Here is a 23,548-nt window from a genome sequence, read left to right as displayed (position 1 = left end):
CATTGACCTTAGGTAATCTTTTTAAGGATAAAATATACTTGTACGAAATATTATAAGGTACAGAATACTTATTTTAAAAGGAATCTTCAAATTTGCACAATATTCAAATATATATTCTGTATTACTGGAACCAGCCATCCTCCGTACGGCACCCGATCTGGCCCGGATACTGGGCACAGTACTGTCCCTGATCGTAGAAAGCGCAACCCTGCCCACTGCACCGATAGGTATAGCAGTACGAGGAGCATGTGGTCACATCGCCCCTACCACAGCCGCTGCAATCATAGAAATCTGCGAAAAGATAAAGAGATCGATAATTAGATATCCACTTGGAAAATTAAAAAGCAGTCAGAACCTAGATTCTGAAACTTTTCCATTTCGAAAAATTGCGTAATTTGAATGGTCTTAAAACATTTTTTAAAGTTTGATGTTAGGTAGGCAATTCGATACGAATGTGTTCTTTCACTTATGGAAAATTTGTACAGGAAATCAATTTCATTCCCCGTATTTCCCCAAAAGGAACCAGGCTCTATGAAACTACAAAGAGATGTTTATCCGACTATAAATACGTTTTTCTGGCCCTAATGCGACAGTTGAATTGTACAAAGTACAGATTTTCTTAAAGTCGGCTGCTTAAGCTATATCTATAGAATAAATAATCTTACTCTGGGTCTGTTGGCAAGATCCGGGGGCCTGGCACGCCTGTCCCTGCCCCCAGTTCGGTGGCATCACGAGCATCTGGTTATTGTTCATCGTCCAGCTGGTCAGCTGCGAAGGAGTCAGTACCATCTTATTGGCTTGGCAAATGCTGCCGCACTGCTGCTGGCTCCGGCTGGCACATTTGTAGCCCGTGCCATTGGGTGGAGCGCTGCAGATGCGTGGAGCAATCACACTACAACATGGTACGGTTGATGGTCCGGGCGGAGGAGGTATCTTCTCTACATCCTCCTCCTCCTCATCGTAGTCATGGCCGGGAATCGAGATAGGTGCATCCACATTCACATTGTTAACATTGTTCGTAACCAATTGGCCCGTTGCCTTGCTGAGAATCGTCGTCTCCAGGTGGATGTTTCCCAGTTCCTTAATCTTGGGTCTGTCGCAGCGAAGTCCCGTCCAAACATATCCCTGAGGGCATCGGGTCTGCATACAACGGCCATTCACATAGCGTTGACCTGTTCCACAGAACACCAGGCGACAGATGCCCTTCACCAGAATTGTTCCATGGGGACACATAATGATGGGTGCAGGCGGTGGAGTAGTAGTTGGTGTAGGTGTTGGATACGTGGGAGGAGGATAAGTGGGAGGTGGGGCGTATGTGGGAGGAGGATAGGTGGGTGGGGCGTATGTGGGAGGAGGATAGGTGGGGGGAGCGTAGGTGGTAGGAGGATAAGTGGGTGGGGCGTATGTGGGAGGAGGATTGGTGGGGGGAGCGTAGGTGGTAGGAGGATAAGTGGGTAGAACCGGAGGAAGGCAGGGAGCAGGCTGAACAGGAGTATTCGGACAAGGACTCGGCTGGATAGGCACGTTGGGGATAGGAACCACTGGTGTATTGGGGCAAGGATTTGGTAGGTTAGGCGTATTGGGGCTAGGACTCGGTTGAATGGGCGTATTGGGACACGGATTCGGTTGGAGTGGTGTATTGGGATTAGGATTCGGGTGAACTGGAGTATTCGGACAAGGACTCGGTTGGATAGGCACGTTGGGGATAGGAAACACTGGTGTATTGGGGCAAGGATTTGGTAGGACAGGCGTATTGGGGCTAGGACTCGGTTGAATGGGCGTATTGGGACACGGATTCGGTTGGAGTGGTGTATTGGGATTAGGATTCGGATGGACTAGATTATTCGGACAGGGGTTCGGCTGGACTGGTGTATTAGGGCAAGGACTCGATTCGACAGGAGTAGTGGGACAAGGACTCGGTTGGACAGGCGTGTTTTGGCAAGGACTCGGTTGGAGTGGTGTATTGGGGCAAGGACTAGGACTCTGGACAGAGTTGCTTGGAGTCAGGGCAGCCAGTCCAGTGCAGCCACCGGTAATCACATTCACAATGGTGCTGGAGCCGGCCTGACCTGAGATTAGATTAGGGTTAAAGATGTCATCCCAAGGGGAAGCGAACTGGAACCGTTCAGCCAACTCACCTGATCCGCATGGGTTGGCGAGTTGCAGGACACAGGGACTCGCGCCGACATTGGTTATAGATGTGCACGGTGAACTGTTCGCGATAACCTCCACGGGAAGATGAGCGCCGAAGCTCAGCAGCAGTACTGCCGGCAGGCAGGAAATAAGCACTTGGGTGGTCGACATACCGAGTGGAACTGATGCGAGACTGCGATCTCTCCAGACACTACCTCAACAGGGGCGCCGCAATCTGGCCGCGACCTTCACCTGAACCACTATCGGGGGGTTATCGCGACGTCGACAATTATGTTCCTGGCCTACGTTTGCACTCGATCTGTAGCGATTTTTCGTTAGTCGCGTCCTGGGTTCAGACAGCTGAGCATCGACACACAGTACCGGATCAAAAATATTCAAGATGCTGACGACATCGCTACGCCCAAAGCTCTGGTGCTGGATGTTTTTCTTGGCGATCCACGCATGTGCTCAGAATTACGCGACGGGTTATCAGAAATCAGACAACACGGTAAGCTTCAATGCTCAAGGTTCCATTAATAGATTGGACATTTGACTATGTGATCCCTATTTATTCCTCTATTCCTAGGGTTACTGTCCGCCCGGATATCAGAATGTCAATGGCTATTGCCTGAGCTCATTGAATTGTCCCGCGGGTAAGAGCTGCCTGAGAAGGTGCATTTCTATCTGCTTTTACACTTCTGTATATACATTTCAGGTTATTACCTGGGCACAGATGAAAAGTGCTATCAGCAAAATGCTTTAGTATGTCCCACGGGTAAGTTCTGTTTAGTGCATTTCTATCTGCTTTTACACTTCTGTGTATCCATTTCAGGTTATTACCTGGGCACAGATGGACAGTGCTATCCGCAAAATGCTTTAGTATGTCCCACGGGTAAGTTCTGTTTCAGGATAGTGTCTCCGATGTACGTCCGATGGCATACGTAGAAATATATTTACCTCCTGTATATATATTACATATATTTAAAAGAGAATGCCAAAGACTGAAACAGCAAAATACAATAGCTTGATTCGAATTTCAGTGGAAAACGCTTGTGCGTGTCGAGCATATATTTACATAAAGATGATAGCAGTTGCTTGCATTAGATAGAGAAAAAATATTCGAAGCTTGGATTAAATATGCCTTTTATACATACAAATGTTCGATATCTTCATAACAGGCTACTACCTGAACACAGATGGAAAGTGTTATTTGAAGGATCCGTTGCCCTGTCCGTTTGAGTCCACAACAGTCATTCCTCCGGTCACGACCCAACCCACAACGACAACAACTACAGAAGAACCCTCAACAACAACCACAGAGGAACCGACGACAACAACTACAGAAGAACCCTCAACAACAACCACAGAGGAACCGACGACAACGACCACGGAACCACCACCACCTCCGTTTCCACCAACAGTTGAACGTCCAGTCGAACTTGCGCGCTGTCCGCCCGGCTCGATCTTCTTCGAGGAGCAATGCCGGAGGATTGTCTGCACGGAGGGTGAATACTACGCAGGGCGCTGCCTGTTGCCGGCTTGTCCGGCTGGCACCGTGTGGCATGGCGGGAGCTGCCAGGAGCCGGGGTATATAACCACTATACTGGAGATCGACAATGTGATCCGGAACCAGCACGAGTATACGGTGGCCACCGAGAACATTAACCGTGTGGAGTACTCTACACACCCCCCATACGATGAGGCGTACGACAAGAGCTACGATGCCACCACCAGGCATGAGGAATCCAACGATATAATAACAACAACCACAAAGAGACCATGGCTTTATCCTACAGGGCAACCAACGACTATGGCGCTTCCACCGACATCCGAAGTCTTTCCGGGCCGGAATCCTCCGCCGGGCTGCTGTTTGGTAAAGAGTCCCCGGATATGCATCAACTACGCGCCCAACTGGGTCTGCTCCAGCCGGGAGCGTAAGTTGTGCGATCCCCGGGTCTGCACCAACTCGGTGATCTATCTCAAGCCGCCGCAGATTGTCGAGAGCGAGAACCGACGACGCCTCGTGATGCCGCCCAATCCTCCGCTGCAGGCCTGCAGTACGCCCGAGTGCAAGGAGAGCGGTAAGTGAGAGCTGCCTAATCCTGAACATCATTAAATTATTCGTTCAATTCGACTGCAGAATTCCTGGACTGCTCTGGCTGCAAGCACGACCAGCGGGACAAATGCTCACCGGGCTGCTACAGCTACTACTGTCCCAACGGCATCTGCTCCTTCATGAACTCCCAGGACTATTGCGGCATCTATCCCAGCGGATTCGGCTGTAACGCCGACGATGGTTGCATCTGGGACTGGTGCCACAAGAAGTGCTATTAAACGATCAGCCAACGGGCTGATCCAAATAAATGTTTCCATCTATCTAATCTATAAATGAAGTAAGTATGAAGAAGTAAAATGAGAATAAAATAGTGTTCGAAGTGTTGCAACAATAAAATATGCCATTTATTTGCTGTTTCAAGTTCCATTTATTCCAATGAGATGACAGAGATGACAGATCAGACTTAAATAATTATCCTAACTTTATAGTCCAGTCCAAATTAAAAAAAAAAATGTATATGTACATTGTAAGGAAGCGATCCTGGTACACATCTCAGTCTACATCCAGGGTCGAAACTAAAGCCATATTCGTAATTTGGCGGGACTCCGAGTCTCGGGCCTACAATGGTGGACGGCGGACTAGTCCCACGAGGGGTCGACAGAGGCGAGGGGCGTGTGGGGCTCGGACGGGCGTCCTAAATGGACTGGAGGGGACCAGGTAGCCCTTATGAAGGTAGTGGGCGGCCAACTCCAAGGCCTGGGGGAACCTCACGGGGTGTACAGACGAATCCCGCCGAGAGCATTTAGGTAATCGCCAGATCTCGTTTTCTGGGTCCTACCACGGATTCCAATTACCACGGAGGTCTTTACCAAGCGGGGATACCGACAGGTATCGTCGAGAGTGCCTAGGCTATCGCCGAATTGTACTTACTTACTGAATATGTATGACTGGAAAATTAATGTTATACCAGAGTATGTAAAGACTGGTAAAATGTATAACACTGTACGATCAACCACATTTCCCATATTTGGAAAATGAAAGATCGCTGGTGAGGAAGAGTGTTTTATTCCGAAACAGTTTATATAAAGTTTGTATTTTTCTAGCGAATTAACATGGTCATAATTGTATTATTTGCTTACAGATTTCTACAGTGGCAGCTTTAATTGTGAAGCGAGAGAGTTAATGTCAGCAACCAAAAGCAATATCAATTTGCAGTGGCTATGCAGCGCCCGACGTCACGCTCAGACTTATTTTCTGTCTCTCTCGCACGCACTCTTTGTCGTGACGTTTAATATTAGCGGCGTCTGCCGGAGGAGAGCCATACTGACTTAGTATCGGGTATAACTGTAGAGTTGCGGTGTCCGCAGCAACTCACAACGTTCCCCCTCGTTTTTTTCATTCCGCTGGCAGCTTGCAACGGTCCCTTCATCTGCGAACTAGTTCGATTGCCCGATTACCCGGCGAACCAGCTCAATGCGCCGGCTGTTCCAATCGAACTGGTGGGGGCTCCGGTTCCGGCTCCGGTCCAGCCGGTTGGGGTTCGTGGAGTCCACGAATCAACGGGGCTTTTTAGTCGTACCGAACAACTAATCGAACGCACTCACTCGTCGCGTCACGAGCAGAAAACGGACGGACGTGCGCGCGTTTTGGCTTTTCCCTCTGTGGGCTTGTGTGTCTTTGCGTGTCGGTAAAAAACAGAAAACCAAAAGCAAAGTAAAGTGTGTTTGAATTAAATCAAAGCCATCGAGAAACAGCGCGACGTTTGTGTTTGCAAATACAAAAGTAAAAAGTAAAAAAGTATAAACGTCAAAGTGTCGTAGAAGCAGAGGCAGCAACAACAACAAGAGTGCATTAATTGCATCTCTGCACCTCCGCCCCCTGCCCAAACGTCATCACACCTAAATTGTTGTTGCGCTCGCAGTTGGCGGCGTCTACTTGGTGAAGCACGAACCGAATGTGAGAGAGGTACGCGTCATACATGCATGAGTATGAGTGTGTGTGTGTTCGTGTGCAGCGTGCAGTAATAATATTTAATAAACAAAATTGTGCCTGCCCGTTCGTTGTATAAGAAATTGTTTATGCAAAAAAGTATCTAGTTAAATTGTATGATTCTCTATTTTCCCGACTTGCTCTCTACCCGTCCCTCTCTCTGTTTCTCTGTCTGTCTTGTTCTACCCTTTCCATGGTGTTAATTGAAAGAAAAACAAAAACAACAAAAAATCAACAACAAACTTCCTGTGCCGTCTGCCTCTCTCACTCTTACTCCGCGTCATAACTGTTGCCAGTTGCCATCTCTTTTCCCGGTTGCCGCAGACAACAAGAGCATTATTGTGGCAGTGGCAGTCAGTGCCTCACCCGTCACCCGTCAGCCCTCACCCCATCCTCCCGCCCACGCACACACAAAACTTTAGCGTTGGCTCGTTGAGGAGTGGGAAGGGGAATGGGAGAGGGTGTACGTGTGTGTATGCATGTGTGTTAGTAAGAAAGTTTTTTGTATTTGCTTTTGTGATTTTTGCTGCCATTCAGTTGCCCTGCCTGCTCACTCTCTCTGGCTCTCTCGCTGTTTGATATTTGCCAGAAGAGTGCGGAAGTGCAGGGGGTTGAGGAGTCGTTGAAGTTTTTAGTGCTGCATTCTATACTCTCCTCTCTCCACTTTCCACCTCTTCTAACATCTTTAGCAGACGCCGCTCCAGCGGGAGCTTTTATAACGTGTGTGTGAGTGTGTGCTATTATTAAACTCCCTCCCTAACACGCATACAACTATGTTGTGTAAGTGTGTGTGTGTGTGTGTGTGTGTGTGTGTGAGGCGTTGGCGTTTTGACCAGAAGCTGAAGAAGAGGAAGAATAAGCAGCAGCCCCAGCAGTAGTTCTGTGCAACAAAAGGGGAGAGGTAGAAGGAGAGAGAGAGTGAGAGTGGTAGCGAGCATGTACAGATTGTGGAAGAAGGGTCCGGGCAGTGCAGTTAATAAATAAATCAAATGAAACATAAAAATAATATATGTATGTTTGGAAATCAACAAACATGCCAGAGAAAAGAACAGGCATTTTTACGTTCAATCTTTCGTACAACCCCAGCCGTCTTTTCCTCAAGCAGCGACTCCCTGCAATAAACCGTTTTACGATCTTCTGCTCTCCTTCTCCCTTCTCCCTCGCCCTCGTCTCGTACGCCCTTCCCACTTGTTGTTTTTATGACAGTTAAGCTATTTGCCGTATGACATGCATGTATGACAGATGCCAGCGTCCCGCTATGCGGCGGCTGTCAACACTGCCATTAAATGCAGGCCTGGCGTCGCTCCCTCTCCCTCTCCAGGAGCTCTCTTCAACCCACTGTCACAATGCCCTCCATCTCCCCTACAGATCTCTTCAGTCTATTCCCAGATCTGCTCATCTCCACGCACACACTCTTCGCCAAAAAAAAACTTTGTGTTTGTTGCCAGGCATTTTAATTACGGTGAGGGGCGGGCGGGTGTGTCTGCGGGCGCGGGTGTGTGGTGCGAAAGGGTGTCTGATGGGGCGGCACGGCACAGACACAGTGTGGCCGTCTTTTCGCAGCTACTTTTACGCATGTTTTCGCGCAGAGACGCAAAAAGCAGGCGGCTTTCGGCTTGACATAAATTGTTGCTGCCAAATGTGGCAACAACCACAGCAAGAAACTGGGCCACGCCTACAAAAACGAAACCCATAAGCAACAAACATCAAATATCAACAGCAGAACCAGCAACAACAAACAACTGCCGCTTGGCTTGTCGCATGTAATTGCTTGCCACAAAGTAAATGACAATACCAAGGGGGGGAAGAAAAAAACGACACCGTCACAGGCACAGTGGTGCAATATGATAGGATATGACCAGAGTAGATTCAATAGCTAAAACCGATTCAAAATTCGAAAGCAGCGAACAAAATTTTTGTTTGTGCTTAATATTTATCTTTGGGGTTTGCTCACATTAAAAAAAAAAAACAAAACACAAATGTAATTATATTGAAGCCCCGTTTCTTTGCCTACCCATTCCACTGTGCGAGGGTCTTCTGTGTAACTAAAAACCGCAAAAGCTTGTCACTCCCTCTTCCCCATCTCCCTTTCCCATACACCATATATCTCTCGTGTTCTCGCCCGCTCACACACTTCTATGCCGTCGAAGTTGTTTGCTTCCGCTCTCGCGGTTTTTGCCTGTTCGTGTGTGTGTGTGTGTGCTGTAAAAGTATCTCTTGGCGGACTGTACGTGGGCGGCAGCATTAGAAAAAAAACAAACCTCAAGCCTCAAGTTCCAATTGAAGCTTTAAAAAACATACTTGGCAGATGACGTCGTCGTCGTACGCGTTCGTGCCGCCGTCCTCTTTGTATGGGTTTGTAGTCAATCAAATTTCAAACGTAGCCCCCGCTTTGACGCACTCCGATTGTATTCGATTTTGAATCCGATTCTGGCTTTGCCAGGCACAGACATAAATAGACACTGCAACGCACTGTGCAAAACACTGTGCCACACTGACTACCAGGCAAAAAACTGATAGGGCAAACAAACACGCAAAAATTTTCTGCTATTTGCGTATCGAATATCGCTTTTGGGTTACCATTCCCCGTACATTGGTTTTTTCTTTAATACCTACGTATACCCTTACGGGGGGTCTTCAATTTAAAAGACTAAGAAAACCTAAGAAAACATTTGCATTAATCTTAAAGCTCTGGAAGACTTATCGGATGACTACAATCAATGAAAATCAGGTGCCACTGAATCTTAACATTTATCAACATTTGAGACTCTCAGCCCCTCAGCTCCATAAATTTTGAATTTAATAATAACAATATAATAATAATAATCAATTAGAGGGTTCCGTTTTTTAAGGGTATACAAAATTTCGTTCGAGCCGAAACCCCGTTCTGTTTGCATGCATTATTTTCAGTTATTTATTATTTTTTTGGTCAAAGCTTTTGGCCATTTAATATTCATTTATTCAGCCATGTTTATTTATTTATTTTCGTGTCTCTTTCTCTCTCTGTCTCTATGGCTGAAAGACCAACCGAAACTGAAAACGTACAATCGCATGCTACGAGTAGCCATGGCCATGATTTTGATTTTGATTTTGATTTTTTTTTAAACAGGCAATAAGCGACAAAAGGCAGAGTCAACAGAAAACCAACAACAGAAATCCAATATAAAGTCAAATTAAGAGGCACTTGGCATCTTTTCGATACCTTTGTGGGAGGGTCATTGATTACTTTGACACTCTGATGTTGTTGTACTCGTTCTACTCTGCTTATTGGGTTGCTTGGTCTTTTTATGGTCTATTAGCGGAAGTTTATTGTTCGTAGTCCAAGTCATGAAGGGCCTAGTGGAGACTGATACTCTCGACATTCATTTGTTTTAATTAAAAAATTAAAGGAGATTATCCCCCTACACAGACAGTGTTGCTCCATCAATCGGAGTGGAAAGTATATTTGGCAGATGGACCTTGTAATATACCAAATGTCACCAAATGTCACGGTAAAATGTAATACTTCGCGGATGGGGTGGGGGATAAAGACTGGAGTCTAGAATCTTTTTGAATGGCCAATGGACAAATAGGCAAATCATAATATTATATGGTCTGTTTTAACACCTACAACGAAGAGAATACTGTGGTCCATTGACAGGTTATCCTTCGATCTATGAAAATCTACATTTTATTGCTTTGTGAAACATTTGCAAAGAATACTTCCATTAAGTCATATGGAATGCCCAAGAACCAATTAATTTCGACCTTGCAGTCAAGTATAATGTTTCTTATATCCATATATCGTACATATACTCGTATACTTCGCTTTGTATTGAATTCGAATACGTAGCAACTGGTTTTTATCTGGTTCGAGTGTGCAATTTAGGTATTTCAAGAAACGATTTTCCATATGTCTTATTATGGAATTTATTTTCGGAAATAAACCCAAAATAAGAACAATCCCAATGGGAGACATAACAGAGATATATGTAGCACTTACACTCGTGGATATAGGAGCTCCCATCCCGATGTCTCTACGGCCCCAAGTGAGGCAAAAAGTTTTTTTTGTATCTCATAAATTCTTTTGTTTTGCTTGTTTTTCCTTGATTTTCTTTGGCGCACACGTAGAAGAAAGAAAACTGGGTAAGACACAAAAAAAGTGAAAATTCAGTGGGAAAATTGTCGCTGTCTGCGCTCCACTGCGATTACAGCAGCAACGCCAGCAGCAGCAGCAGCCTCAAAACTAATTAGTTGCGCTGCATTCAAGCTGAATTTTACTTTTTTCTCTGGCTCTGGAAAAACGTCTGCAGACTGCAGCCAAGATTGAGTAAGACTTTCCCCGTGCCACTGGCTCCCCCTCTGCTATTGTGCAACTTCCACAGACAGAGAGAAAGAGGTATAGAGAGGGGCGGTGCAGAGATGGGGAGACAAATTCAGTTAACTGTTACACACAGTCACTGACTGACTTAATTCCCTACATTTTTACGATTGCATGAGAGCTCTGTGGATCGCACAGTGGTTTTCATCAGTTGTTTAACTGAAAATAAAGGCTTGCAGATTATCAAAAAATAAAAAATATTTAACTTTTTGGATAGGAAAAACTCTGAAACGGTAATGAATTAAAAAACGATTTCCCTGAGGAATACTGGATGCTGATTATGCAATACTGATTCGATAAGGCCTCTGCCTGTTACGCGATTGTTGATGTGTGTTTGTCCCCCTATTTAGCTCTCACCACAAATCTCCACATCACAGATTTTTTGTCGATGCAACGATGCCATACTATTTATAAACGCTTATTAGATTAGGCTGGAAGTTGCACCTGATTTTATTTGCCTGAGTTTATTTTGATAAGGCCACTGATAGTGGGGATGGAAAATTGTGTTGCTTTTCCGCTTAATCATCGTCCATAACCAGGCGCCATCTATCATCTATAAAGTGGTAGCATTATCAGGAAAGTCATCAGTGAAGCATTAGAGATAGATCAGTAATAGGTAAAGTAATCTTTAAAGCTATTTATTTTTAATTAGTAGATTTTATTTATTATATATGTGTGTACAGATCGATGGCAGCCAAGTGCTTTTAGGTAGATGTAGCTTTGTGGAAAATGTTCTTCCCACAAACACTTGAGTTTTAAACGACTCCCGCAATCTAATCTATGAAGTCTACCCCCATATTTGTACCCCATTAAACTATCATCAACACTCTCAATTCGATGCCTCGTAAATATTTAATTTTATCCCATCGATTGACCATCTGTTGATCCACCCTTAGGCACCATTTCCCCAGTGTACTGACGGACCTTCTTCTGTGGACCACTGTGGCGGCGATTGTTTCTGGCTTTGGTTGTAATCGGTGCTATAGCTATAGGAATGCCTTGGCATCTAGTCGTCTTATGGGGATTACTGGGATGCTGCTGCAATGTTTTTTTTCTTTCCTTTTTTTTTTTTTGCAAAAGAGCAGAAGCAGGGCATCATGTAATCAAAAGTATCATAGATGTCCCTCTGTTGCTCTGTCACTCCGCTGTTTCTTTGGGTCTGCGCCGCGCTTCTTTGGGCATTAATGAATGAATGGAAAGCCCCGTCTCAGGCTAAGCCGGCTTGTCCAACTGACATCAGAGCGGAGCTCCCCATCTGAGAGGGAGTTACGATGGGAGTTGCCACGCTTGGTTGCGCCTCCCGCACCTAACAAGCAACCCCGCAGGTTTTTTCTTCTCTTTTTTTGATAAAAATTTCCATAAAAAAAGAATCAAATGAAAGAGGGAACCAACCCACCACCAACAAAAAAAATGACAATGTTGAGAGGTTTTTCTTTCGCAGCCGAAAGAAAATCCTCGGGTCTGTACTTATGCGGGTGTATATGTATGTATATATTGGAGGAGAATATATATGTATACTATGCAAATCAAGTAATTTGTCTCTGAAGCATTTGTCTGGCTTCCGAAAGAGAGCAAAAGAAAAGCAGGGACAGGCACAGAGATGGGGCATGAAGATGCAAATCCAGAGAGCAGATGAGGCAGCCACAACTTCCGGTGTCAATTTTTTTGTAGCTGTTGTTGCTGTTGTTGTTGTACGTCTTCTTGCCTCTCAACTTTTTTTGGTCTGTAAGTTGTGTAGGGGGAAGATTTTATAAATAAATTACTAAATAAGACGGGTCCCCCCTTCGTATTGTAGTTTTGCGTGGAGGCTGGGGGGACGCCTCGTCTTTTTTTTTGCTGTCTGTGTTTGTTGGTTGTGTATGCAGGTGGAAGCTGTTATCGTTGTCGTTGGCATCTTGCGAAAGAGTTTCCATCATTTTGGACGGTACTCTGTATCCTACAAAACGTTCGAAAGTATTATGAACTTTAGCGGGGGTTCGAGACTGCATGTAAGGTAAACGAAATTAAGGAGCATGCGATCAAAGCCGCTCTAGCCCAAATCCTGGTACAGCAAAACATATTCCTTACACATCTTTCTTTAATTGAAATTAAAAGCCATAGTAATCCTATAAAAATCCTTTTTGAGATAACATAAATAATCATTTATAAGAAATAATTTGTTCTTCACTAAACATTAGTTTCGGTTTCCCTAAGGAACCTATTCGAAATGGCCCAAGATAAACTGTGCCTGATCTCTTCTTATTATTATTTCCTTTTCTTTGAACTCCTAAATGATCTTCAAATGCAATATTTATCAACATATATTCCTTTCTTCCATTGAATATAAAACTATCATATTGGTGAATTCTAGGGTATCCACAGTCTCTGTGGCCTTTTATTTTCTGTGGAACATCTTTCGACTCGTCGTTCATTTTGGATTTCCTTCGACTCGACTGTTCATTTCAAAGCCATTAACAAATGGCAAGAAGCAGCCAAATTATTATTTCAATATAAAAATAGCTAAAATATGCTTAATTTAGTTGCGACTAGTAGTATATCTTTGTATCTGTCTGTATGTCTGTGTGTATCCCACATAATTATTTTTGGTTAAGTAAGGCCAGAAATTGAGCGTCGCGTCTGTCGGATGCCGCCGCCGCCGCGTGGATGTCAGAGACGCCCACCATGACGCCACTGCCACTGCCATCGCCACCGGCACCGCCACCGCCACCGCCCGCCAACAGCGAGCAACAGCCAACAGAAACGGCAACAAAACGGCAGAGACAACGTCAGCAGAACGGATCCGGATGGGGGGCCGGCCAAGATGTAGATGTGGGCCCTAAAAGCAGCCAAAGAATTATGGCCGTATTTTCTTTATTTAATAAAGTAAATTTATGCTTTAGTACAATTGTTTTTGGCCATAGCACAGGGGCACATCCACATACATCTCTTGTACACTGTGAGAAGTTCCCATGGCCTCCCTCCCACGGTCTGCCTCTGCGGCACTGCGGTCCATAAAATCGCCCAAAAAGCGTAAACCAAATTAGTTCATTTATATGTATGCGACAGAGAGATCTCTTTCCCTCTCTCTGTCTCTCGCTCTTCGGTTCGAGTGCTGGAATTGGAATCCCCCAAAGTTGGTCAACTTTTATGGGCATTGCGGCAATATATTGTACGATTATTGTAATATACTTGTATACATTGTACTTGTCTCTTCCTACTGGCCAAAAGGGTCAAGGGTCACTTGAAAGGGATTGCGGGGGTGGTGTCTGATGTTCAAGTGTCTCGTGTGTGTGTGGTATGTGCTGTCGATAAAAGATGGAAGGTTATTTTATGTGCTTGGATGGAGGCTTGAAACTATCTAGATTTGATTGCACTCAAGTGATTTTTTTATTGAACAACAGTATTGGAGATATGTACATATTTGTGTTATATGTAACAAAAATATTAATATATTGATAGAATTTCCACTAATAATATTATTATTGAAATAATATTATTCAATGTTCAGACTGAACTTAGACTCAACTATAATCCCATCAAATATCACCCTTTATAATAAAAGGTGGGATTGCATCTTAAAAGATCTTGAATTCCTTGTACCCGTACGCTTATATGGAAATTTGTACAATTAATCAACAAAGAATATTCTCTAGTGATTTAGAGGAATTAATGTCTATTAATAAATTTTATTTATGGAATCTTATCCATTTTCATTCGAGTTGAAACCACTCCTTAACCTCAACCGATATCCGCTTATTATTTATAAAGTTTTGAATATAAATTCTTATATAAAAAATAATATCAATTTAATTTTCAAACTATTTATCTGATTTTATCTTATGGCGTTCCATTTCATACATTTAGTCCTATACTAAAACTAAACTAAAAAACTTTAAAAAAGAATTTGTAGTTTTAAATTTATAAAAAGAAAATCTACACTTACTTTCATTATTTTCATACCCTTGAAAATCTTTACATGTATTTTCAAGTTATTCTTCACCTTCCTCCTCTAAAATGTTGGTTTCTCTTTAACTTTGAATCCTTGTGGTACCGGAACACTCCTCACACAAAAAACCATCACCTTGTTATCTCCTTCAAGCCGTGTAATGACCTGGCCCAAAACACAATAGATTGTATTTTATTGCTCACCTGGATAAATGTTGATAAGAACCAAAATGTGGCCCTACTTTGCTCCCCAAAGGCACTCCTCAAACAGAATGAAGCAATAGTCGTAAAAAGACAAGTTCAAACATTGATTTTTTATGACTCTTGGCCCCGCGACACTCGAGACTCCATGCAACATCAGAACAGGGAACTTTTACCTAAATTTCTCTTCTCTTCACATTTTGGTGAGTCTGGAACTTGTTTCTCCCCCCCCCCACCCCACAAAAGTTCACTCGTTGAACGTTTTGTTGGTGGTATTTATTTGGCAGCACTAAATGGATTCCGTTGAAATCGGCCTGATCTTGATATCTTGCTTCGTTTTCTTTCTTGTACGTTTCTTTCCCGTTTTGTTGTGTTTTCATCGTTTCGTGTTGCTTGTCAAGATCTCATTCTGTTCGAAGATGTAAAGGCCCTGTCACTCAGTCAGTCACTCAATCCGATCCCTCACTCCAGTCAGTCAGTCAGTCAGTCATAACGTGGTCGTCAACGCAATGCCAACGCCTCTGCCTTTGGGCCTTGTATTTCCACAGACACAAGAGATCTTCTTTTGGCCATATTTCTGATGATTTCTGTGCCAAAGCAACCTAATCTATAATCTTACCTCTACATTTATCTATCATCTGTTATTTTTGTTTTTAAATCTAATTCAATTTTCCTAAAAACTTACTTTAAATATATCTCCATAAACATTGATTCTTATCTAGAGAACAAAGCTAGAATCAGGCTAGAATTTTCCAGCTCATAAATATTTATTTATTTTTAAAAGCAAACAAAATCATTGACTCAAAGAACGGGAAAACCTTTAACCCTAATGGAATCAAAGAGAAAAACAATTTATATTTTATAGAGGGTTTTCCTCATAAATCTAACGATGGTAGCACATTGATTTTAGTTTCTATTTTTTTTTTTGTTGCCACGATGTAATATTATTTAAAAGAAAGAGAGAGAGAGAAAGATTTTTAGCACGTGTTGTGGCCAGATGTTTCCCTTAAGAGAACCTATTCGTTAGAGCCAGCAAAAGCAAACATCGCATGGAATAAAATGTGTAATAAAATAGAAATAATATTTATAGCTGAGACGTCGATATGTCTAAAAATAAAAGACGAAACCATCAGAGCAAAATACGCACACACACACAGAGAGAAAAGAGCTCTAGCTGCCTCAACCACAGGCGTCATGCCCTGGCCATGTGGACGCGTTCTCATTCATGGAGGCGCCGTGACCTGCCCCATACTCCCCTGCAGCAATCGCCCCAATCAGGGGGCCCTTTCCGTATAGACATATCCACTTGGCAGAGACCAGGACCGAACAGAAACGGAGGCCGACCCCCAACCAGAATGGAGAATGGAGAATGGAGAGTGCTGCGATGGATGGACATTGATTTAAATCGATATTTTGCGGCTGAGCTCATTTGGCGTAAAATAAACTTGCCCTCAAGTCAATAATCCCTTTGTTCACCCGGCATTCCATAGCCCATTCCCATTCCCATACCCTATTTAGCCCCCACTCCTTTTGGCATTTTGAAATATACTCGCATGCCGCTGCAGCGTTCGCTTTTCACTTCACACTTGTTAACAAATTTCTCGTGTAAACATCTCGGGAAATGAAAATGGAAAAACTTCTGAGAACGAAATGGTATTGCCTGCTAGCCGTTTCATTGTTTATTGATTGCACGATTTGGTTTCCTCATTCTTTCAGTTAACTGACGTGCTTTTGGTTTGGGAAAGTCTCCTCCTATTCACTAGATACCTATAGCACCTGACTCCTGACAGGTTTTTACTGCATCGAGTACTTGTTGGGAGCGATTGGCTATGTCTTTTCTTGATCAAGATCAACAGCCGACGCTCTATGGGTCCCTACATCCGAGAGGCTATCCGAGAGTATACACCTAAGAGCTTTTGCAGATAAAATTATTGAAAAATGCCCGAGAATAGCAAAAACAACATACATTGCGTGTGCATGAAGTGCCCAAACTCATGCTCGGTTCAAGATTCGTTGATAAGGGTTTTTCTGTTGGTTATTTTGTTTTTTTCACCATCGTTTCTCTGTGAGATCTTTCTAAATTTACAACTCCTGCGAGTAGTAACCATCTATCGACTTCCTCCTACCATTTTCCAACTTGTTTTTTCCTGTGTCTAGGTTCGTTTTTCTTCCCCACCCCACTCGCCTCAAAACGTGACATTTGAAGCCGAAGAAGAGCCATTCAAACTGTTCCCCATTCCCCCATTCATTTGCTCGGTCCCTCACTCTTGCATTCAATCATTTGATCAGGCTGTCATTCAATCAGTTTAATGGCATTTTCTGTTTTGTTATCTGACGCTGACGCTCCATGCTCGATGCTACCCTCCTGTTCCCCTATTTGCTGTTTCCCTTCTGTTGTGCCTCTCTGTCCTCTGATGCCAGGGGTAAGCTTGAACCGGAAGTTGTAATTAATGCGCGCCTTGGGGGCGTTTTCATGCTTCCGCACAGAGAAAGAAGTCCTGCTACGTGTCTGTGTCTACCTCTCTGGATCTATTCGAGTGTTCCAGTGGATGGCTGTGGGATGTGTGGGCGAGTTTATTTATAGGGAGTGCACACAGGAGAACCTTTGTCTATGTGCCTCTGCCTCTTCCACTGCCTCTGCACACGAGTGGGGCAATTGAAGTGGGGCAGAGTCACCTGAGCTACGAGCACAGCGAATGCCGTTGCCCATGAATCGATATTGGTATAGCAGCACAGCAGAGGAATTCCTTGATTTTACATGATTCAAGAATTTTTAATTTCCACAACTTTACAGCCACAACTTTGGCATCGAGGGTCTAACTTTTAACTGATTAAAGCTGCATAAATTATAGGATTTGCTTAGATTATAAATTTAGTATTAACAGTGAGAACAGAGACAGAGGTGCTCTTTGGTGGTGTGTTAAATATTTTCCCCAAAAAAAGTTAATTATCGACAATACCTAATGCTAAAAATGTGGTAAAAAATGTTCATATTTAAAAATATCGCTGCTCCCTGTCCTTCATTCTTCTCCTTATTTTTCTGTCCCCTTTTCAAAAATTCTTATGCTCAATTTTCCAATTAAGTTTGACAAAAACATAAATTTGTTGGCACATTCCAGATAATCGTATTTCAATGGAAAATGAATCAACTTTTTTGGGACCAGGGGTATTATGGTATGGGTAAATAAATCCTGAAAGGCCATAGACAATCTTCATCCTCCCACTCCTGCTTCTCTTTTGTGAGTGTATGTGTGTGTGAGGAAGTCTTGGCCAAAGTTCTAGCTGCTTTGGAATGCGGCGGCAAGTTCTATGCTCCAGAAATTATGCCAGAAGTTGGGTCCCGTGGGGGAGAGGAGGAGTGAGTGCTCTGACATCTTTCTTATCCCATTTTCTATGCCACGATATGGCTCAGGGTCAAAGGCTGGCCTTATTGATAAGGTTAAGCCGTTCCTTTTGGCTGCTTCTTAGTTCCGCTCGAGTAGGCAGGACTCCTGCCCACATTCTACGACTGCCCCTCGACGTATGCAATAAATTGGCTTTCCTTGAACTGCCACACGCGCGCGCACACACACACACACACAGCAAAAACACACCTTAAAAAGCTTTCAATCGACTTTCACCCCTCACTGGACTCTCCCTCCGGTGGCTCTCCGCTTAGGCTAAACGGCTAATTCGCCAAAACACAAGCGGCAAACAAATTGTCGAGGAGTGGCGAAGGCTAAGGATGGGGATGGGGATGGGGATGGAGATGGGGACGGCCATTTGTAAGAAACCAAATCGAAATGACATTTCGGTTTAAGTGAAAAAGACCAAATAGGGAGAAGCCAATTTCAAAGCACACGAAGCAGAAAGAACAGGAAGCAGCAAGAGGCAAAAGGTAGAGAGAAACTAAAGGCCGTAAAGGAAGAAACCGAAAAAAGAGGAAATGGCAGTGGCGGAGGCCGAACAGGAAGCAGCAGCGGCCGCAGAAAAAGGCAGGCAGCATAGAAAAGGCAGAACGGGAGACAGAAGCAATGGCAGTGGTGCACTGTACAAAAATGTTAAGAAAACGATTAAAAATACGAGACATGATCTACTATTTGTATATCGTGGCACTGTGTCCTTATGAAAGATTCATCTGAATGTTCTATGTATCTAAATGTTTCTTACAGTGGGTACACTTATGATCAGAGGCCTTATGGCCTAGAGTTACGTGATGGTTTTTGCAGACTCCTGTGATATCACACTATATTCCCTCAAATTCCGATATTTTGTGGCAAGCAAACTTTTAAAAATTCTTAAAAAAAACTACTAGAAATAAATGAATAAATCATAAACAAATTAAAATCAAAATATTATTATAGCCGAATGTGGAAAACAATTGACCGGGGCTGATTTTCATGCCATTTTTTTCAGTGTAGACAAGCAGCAAACGATAGGCTTCCATGTCATGGACATGCAAGCAAAGAGATGCCTCTCTCTCTCTCTCTTTCTACCTCCCATAAAAATGAGTAACGCCTTTTCTTTCAGTGTAGTGGCAGTCATAGCTGGGGCAGTGGCAAAGCCCTGTAGGCAGAAGTAGCGACCACAGCGCAGCAGAGAGACAAAGCCAGAGCAAAGAGCAGGATTCGCAGCAAAGACCCAAGCAGGGGCACAACCAGTGGCGCAATAATAAGAACGAAACCGAGACCGAAAAAGAGCCGGTGGCAAAAAACAAATGGCCAACAATTGACTTGGCCAATAAAGCATAAAGCCGTTAAATTCGAAAATCAATAACCCCAGCCACGGCCGGAATGTTTCCGCCAATTGTGTCCTACATCCGGTTTTCCATTTCGCTTTAAGTGGCTGAGGCCGAGGAGGTCCTTGTGTGTGCGACAAATGAAGGACGACAAATTGCCAAACGCGCCACGAACATTAAACAATTTTGCAATTTGTTTCCATTATTTTAAGCTGCCTTCAGAGACAGGCAGGCAGGCGGGCAGGCATCACCCCTCCCTTTTATCATCTTCAGGATACACCCACCACCCCCGCCGTCCTTTGGTGGGCCATCTTCTTCCTTGCTCATAATTGTGTCAAGGAGGTTCATTCACAGTCATTAGCGACAGAGGGTGTGTACATGTACACCCCCACTTCCCCACTTTTCCCCACTTTCCTGCTCTCTTGCACTCATCCACGTGTGCGATGGCCTTGTCGCTCGCGCTCTGTCACCCTGTCGCCCGTTGTCGCCTCCCGCACTGTCATGTGTCATGTGAAACAGCTGTTAATGATACAAGTGTCTCCGTTATTTCGTAAAATTTTACATTTTATTCTCCCACTGTCTTTGGCCGTCTCTTAATGCCCCTTCTGAAGTGTTGGCGAGGCCATTTACTTAAGCTAAATGCTTACAAGATTTCTGTCTGCATGATGGCACATAATCTCTGGTGGGATGTTGGACGAAGGGATGGGGAAAATACAAATCGAAGTAGTATGAATATTATAGGGCACGTTTTTTTTTAATTTGAAAGCAGTCCAACAACCGCAAAACAAAAAAATAATGACAAAAACCTTTTCTGCGAGGCTGAATTTTGTTTTTGCACTCTCGATCCTAAGCATGGGTCTCTATTCTCGGCCGCGCACACGCATGTATTTTGTTTTATTACCTCTTTGGCTGTTTATTGTAGAAGAATAAATCTAAATAAATAAGGCACAATAGGAGTATTAGGAGCAATCAGCGAACGATGAACTATTTAAAGAAAAATCAAAGAAACTATTAACATAAAACAGTACTAAATGCAGACCTTTTTTCCCCTATCTCATTGAAATAATATTTGTCAGATGGGTAGATACCATTTATACGTTTAATATTCAAATTATGTCCCCTTTTCGTTGAAAAAGATTCCATAAATCATAAATAGATAATGCAATTTATTGCATTGGGATTCCCATTAAAAATCAATAAATTTTTATGAGACTCATCAATTTATTTGAATTTATATTTATATTTCGATAAAATTCCCCAGCCAATAATTAGTTTCCCAACAAATTATTACAAACAAGTAATTTTATCGCTCATTAGCATAAAATAAATGTAAAATTTTCCGTTAAAATTCTTATAATCTGTTAATGCACATTCAATATGACATTTCCACAGATCCCCCCTGTTTAGTATATAATCCAATTTAATTAAAACTTAACAGCAGAAGTTGATGATGTGGGTGAAATATCTGACATTTAATTTCAATATATTTATTCAGCTTAACCATTTCTGTGGCAAAAGTTTATCCAGATTTGGAGAAGGGGTCTGTGCGAGTAAAACTCTTTGCTCAAAACTTTCGGTAGCCGCAAATGTTGACGACATTTGTCCACACAGATGCTGCCCTTCAATCAAGACAATCCCCGGGCCAATTTGATAATCCTCCATCCATCCAAGCATCCAACATCTGGGTCTGTTAACACATTTTCTTGGCCCACAAAAGCCGCACCGCAAAAGTCTGCTTGCGTCATGCGAAAAACTACGAAAACTGAGACATCGCATCAATAAGCCTTAAGAGACTTGGACTTCATATTGCCGTTTGCTTCGTGACTCTCAATGGGTCTCAATCGAAACGAGGATGAAGGCTCGAGACCTGGGATACCCTGGCAAAGGAATAGATTCATAATCGAAAAAATCCCCCGAAATTGTCTAGGGTATACAAATTCTCCAACGAGAGGAGGCTGGAGAGAAAGAGAAGGAAAAGGAAAGACAGCGAGACAGAGGCTTGATATAGACACGTGCAGCCTTTTGCTAAACCCAACGGTATCCGCATAGCAAGACACAGTGCAGAGTGACTGAATAAATGAGTGAATGAATGAAGAATGAGTGAGTGAGCGAGTTGGTGGATTTGAAAGCGTGGCAGTGCCGGTGTGGGCGACCCAAAACGTAGGCCAATGTTAGGGCATGGCCTGATGAATATGTTGAAATCAATCAGGTTACCCGAAAAAGCAAAGACACGTTTCCACCAGCCTGCCCCCCTCAATCTCTTCCCTCAATTGGCTCATGATATGTGACTTGGGTACGTGAAAATTGCATTTCATTCGCTCTCGCTCTCTCTTGCGATGTCTTTATGTCTCTGTGTCTCATATTGGGAAGACGTCACGTCATGTCTTGTCATGACAGGTGGGAGCGTGGGCGGGTGGTGAAGGTGCGCTAACGGTTATGTGTCGCATGTGCCACGGTGCGCCCTGTCATCTTCAGTGTGCTCTGTTGGGCTCTGTTGCATTTGACATTTCACTGTTGTATTTATTAAAATTTGAAAAAAAAACACGTTTTTTCCCCCACAAAAGCACTCTATCTGTGTTCCTCATTCCCTTTATTCTCTGGGCTCTTTGTTCTTCTCCCTTTTCTTTGCGTAAACTTGTTAAAAACTCATTATTATGTTGGGAACAGGTAAAATTCTGTTTTTCACATACCCTTGCAGGGGGTATTGTGTTAATTTTTTCTTACATTTTTTCCTATCAACAAATTTTCCATCAGTTAAGTAAAAAAATTCCTAGCAAAAATTATATTATATCCTATGGTTATACATATATTGGAATCTATATATTATTTTTGATCTATATGAATGTAGAACAGGAGTATACAAGGAATTTTATTGATTCCCAGTAGAGTGAAAGGTCCACGAGAGACAAGCTTTTTAAAATTTTAACCGGAATCCGTGACACATTTTGGAATATTGGCACTAATAATTTTAACACAACATCGATATTTTTTATCGATTTCATTGTACAAGCCCCTAATCGCTTGTGCCAAAACATCTCTTTTTATGTCATTCGAAAAAAAAGTTTCAAATAGGAGTTTCGCCCATTGAGGATTCTTTATTCAATAGTTACATTATTAACAATAATCCATATGCTGGTTGGGTTTACAGATGTAATTGGTGTACATGGATCTATGTTCTGTAGATTAATTTGTGTCGGTGTTTTTTGTATTGTTTTTGTTTGGATATTTACTTAGCAACATTCTATGCAAAGTTTTAACCCAATATGCGTTTAACGTCTGAGGATTTGCTCAGATCACCCTGGTACGAAATGGTTCCAGATCTGGCGATGCGACATTCGAGCATCTCCGTGGAGAAGTTTACGTCCTGGAAGCCGACAATAAAGTCAGCCGTCGTGCTGTCCTTTACCAGAAGAATCTCGGGTATTACTTCGATGCGCAGGCGCTTCTGCAGGAATCCAGCTCTCTCGATGTTCAGTTTGCAGAACTTGGCCTCCAGATGCTTGGCGGCCAGGAGCTTCAGGTGCCAGTCCATGATGCGGCAGCCCTGGTTGCCAGTCTGATAAAACAGCACAACGATGTTGGGCGTATGGCTTGCCATTTCGAAAAACTCCTTCTCGTCGAACAACTGTGTGTACACGCCGTGGCCATTTGCGAGCCAGTCCTTCTTGTTGTTCTCTGCCTTCATTTTCGAACAAGCTTTGCGATATTCGAGCTAAAAGATTCAGGAAGACTTCAAGTGAACAAAATCTATAGGACTTTTAAATACAATTACCGAACTATTTGTAGCGTAATCTATTGATTCTTTTCGAATGTTTCCAGTTTTAGAACTTTTATGAAAGTGAAAAGGCTTTAATCCTGGTATATGCCCTAGAAGCTCACTGCTTGCTGAGACTTTGTTGCCTTCAACTATACAGCCAGTGTTGCAGGCTAAAGAAATGCTCTATTATTGTTTGCGAACACTGTTATATGCTCGTTATACTCGTATTGCTTGTATTTCGGGAACAGGCGATTCGGATTCGGCTCTATATTCACCTAAATTCTTAATATATTTCTTTCCATTTCCATTTAAACCTTTACCATTTAAATATCTCCGCAACAGCTAGTAAAAATATTAAATAGCTGTACAGAGAATATCGTCTAGTTTTCAGAGTCTTATTATTTCGGTATT

The 23,548-nt window shown here is 43.1% G+C and overlaps 4 protein-coding genes across 7 annotated transcripts in view; 2 read left to right on the top strand and 2 right to left on the bottom strand.

The window, feature by feature from the left end:
- Positions 1-2: 2 nt before the first annotated feature.
- Positions 3-2,340, bottom strand: LOC4802401 (leucine-rich repeat extensin-like protein 5). Its single transcript, XM_033376419.1, has 3 exons — positions 2,139-2,340; positions 666-2,069; positions 3-291 (listed from the first exon to the last, which is right to left on the bottom strand). The coding sequence occupies exons 1-3, from the start codon at positions 2,302-2,304 to the stop codon at positions 122-124; spliced, it is 1,740 nt and encodes a 579-aa protein (XP_033232310.1). The 5' UTR covers positions 2,305-2,340; the 3' UTR covers positions 3-121.
- Positions 2,341-2,456: 116 nt separating this feature from the next.
- On the top strand, positions 2,457-4,603 carry LOC4802400 (mucin-2). The gene is made up of 6 exons (XM_001359288.5): positions 2,457-2,641; positions 2,720-2,786; positions 2,849-2,908; positions 2,966-3,025; positions 3,312-4,214; positions 4,274-4,603. The coding sequence occupies exons 1-6, from the start codon at positions 2,534-2,536 to the stop codon at positions 4,465-4,467; spliced, it is 1,392 nt and encodes a 463-aa protein (XP_001359325.4). The 5' UTR covers positions 2,457-2,533; the 3' UTR covers positions 4,468-4,603.
- Positions 4,604-5,689: 1,086 nt separating this feature from the next.
- The window catches only part of LOC4802398 (FERM and PDZ domain-containing protein 4), a 33,212-nt gene continuing 15,353 nt past the window's right edge, over positions 5,690-23,548 (top strand). For 2 of the 4 annotated variants that reach the window (XR_004468562.1, XM_033377279.1), the window contains exon 1: positions 5,690-6,154. The gene's annotated coding sequence lies outside the window, so the exon portion shown is untranslated. The remainder of the gene's footprint in view (positions 6,155-23,548) is intronic. The other 2 variants (XR_004468561.1, XM_001359286.5) reach the window with 1 other exon arrangement.
- On the bottom strand, positions 22,454-23,326 carry LOC6897590 (thioredoxin domain-containing protein 9-like). Its single transcript, XM_002137699.3, has 2 exons — positions 23,153-23,326; positions 22,454-23,092 (listed from the first exon to the last, which is right to left on the bottom strand). The coding sequence occupies exon 2, from the start codon at positions 23,063-23,065 to the stop codon at positions 22,634-22,636; it is 432 nt and encodes a 143-aa protein (XP_002137735.2). The 5' UTR covers positions 23,066-23,092; positions 23,153-23,326; the 3' UTR covers positions 22,454-22,633.

Source organism: Drosophila pseudoobscura, chromosome 2, assembly GCF_009870125.1.
Source record: "Drosophila pseudoobscura strain MV-25-SWS-2005 chromosome 2, UCI_Dpse_MV25, whole genome shotgun sequence".
Classification (NCBI taxonomy): domain Eukaryota; kingdom Metazoa; phylum Arthropoda; class Insecta; order Diptera; family Drosophilidae; genus Drosophila; species Drosophila pseudoobscura.
This window is presented reverse-complemented; position numbering and strand designations above follow the sequence as displayed.

Bases quoted from the DNA above. Each gene is read 5' to 3' on its own strand.
- LOC4802401 (XM_033376419.1), bottom strand. From the start codon at position 2,304: ATGTCGACCACCCAAGTGCTTATTTCCTGCCTGCCGGCAGTACTGCTG. The intron at 2,070-2,138 runs GTGAGTTGGCTG...ATCTAATCTCAG, and splicing joins CGCCAACCCATGCGGATCAG to GTCAGGCCGGCTCCAGCACC. The intron at 292-665 runs GTAAGATTATTT...ATCTTTTCGCAG, and splicing joins ATCTTGCCAACAGACCCAGA to ATTTCTATGATTGCAGCGGC.
- LOC4802400 (XM_001359288.5), top strand. From the start codon at position 2,534: ATGCTGACGACATCGCTACGCCCAAAGCTCTGGTGCTGGATGTTTTTC. The intron at 3,026-3,311 runs GTAAGTTCTGTT...TCTTCATAACAG, and splicing joins TGCTTTAGTATGTCCCACGG to GCTACTACCTGAACACAGAT. The intron at 4,215-4,273 runs GTAAGTGAGAGC...ATTCGACTGCAG, and splicing joins GCCCGAGTGCAAGGAGAGCG to AATTCCTGGACTGCTCTGGC.
- LOC6897590 (XM_002137699.3), bottom strand. From the start codon at position 23,065: ATGAAGGCAGAGAACAACAAGAAGGACTGGCTCGCAAATGGCCACGGC.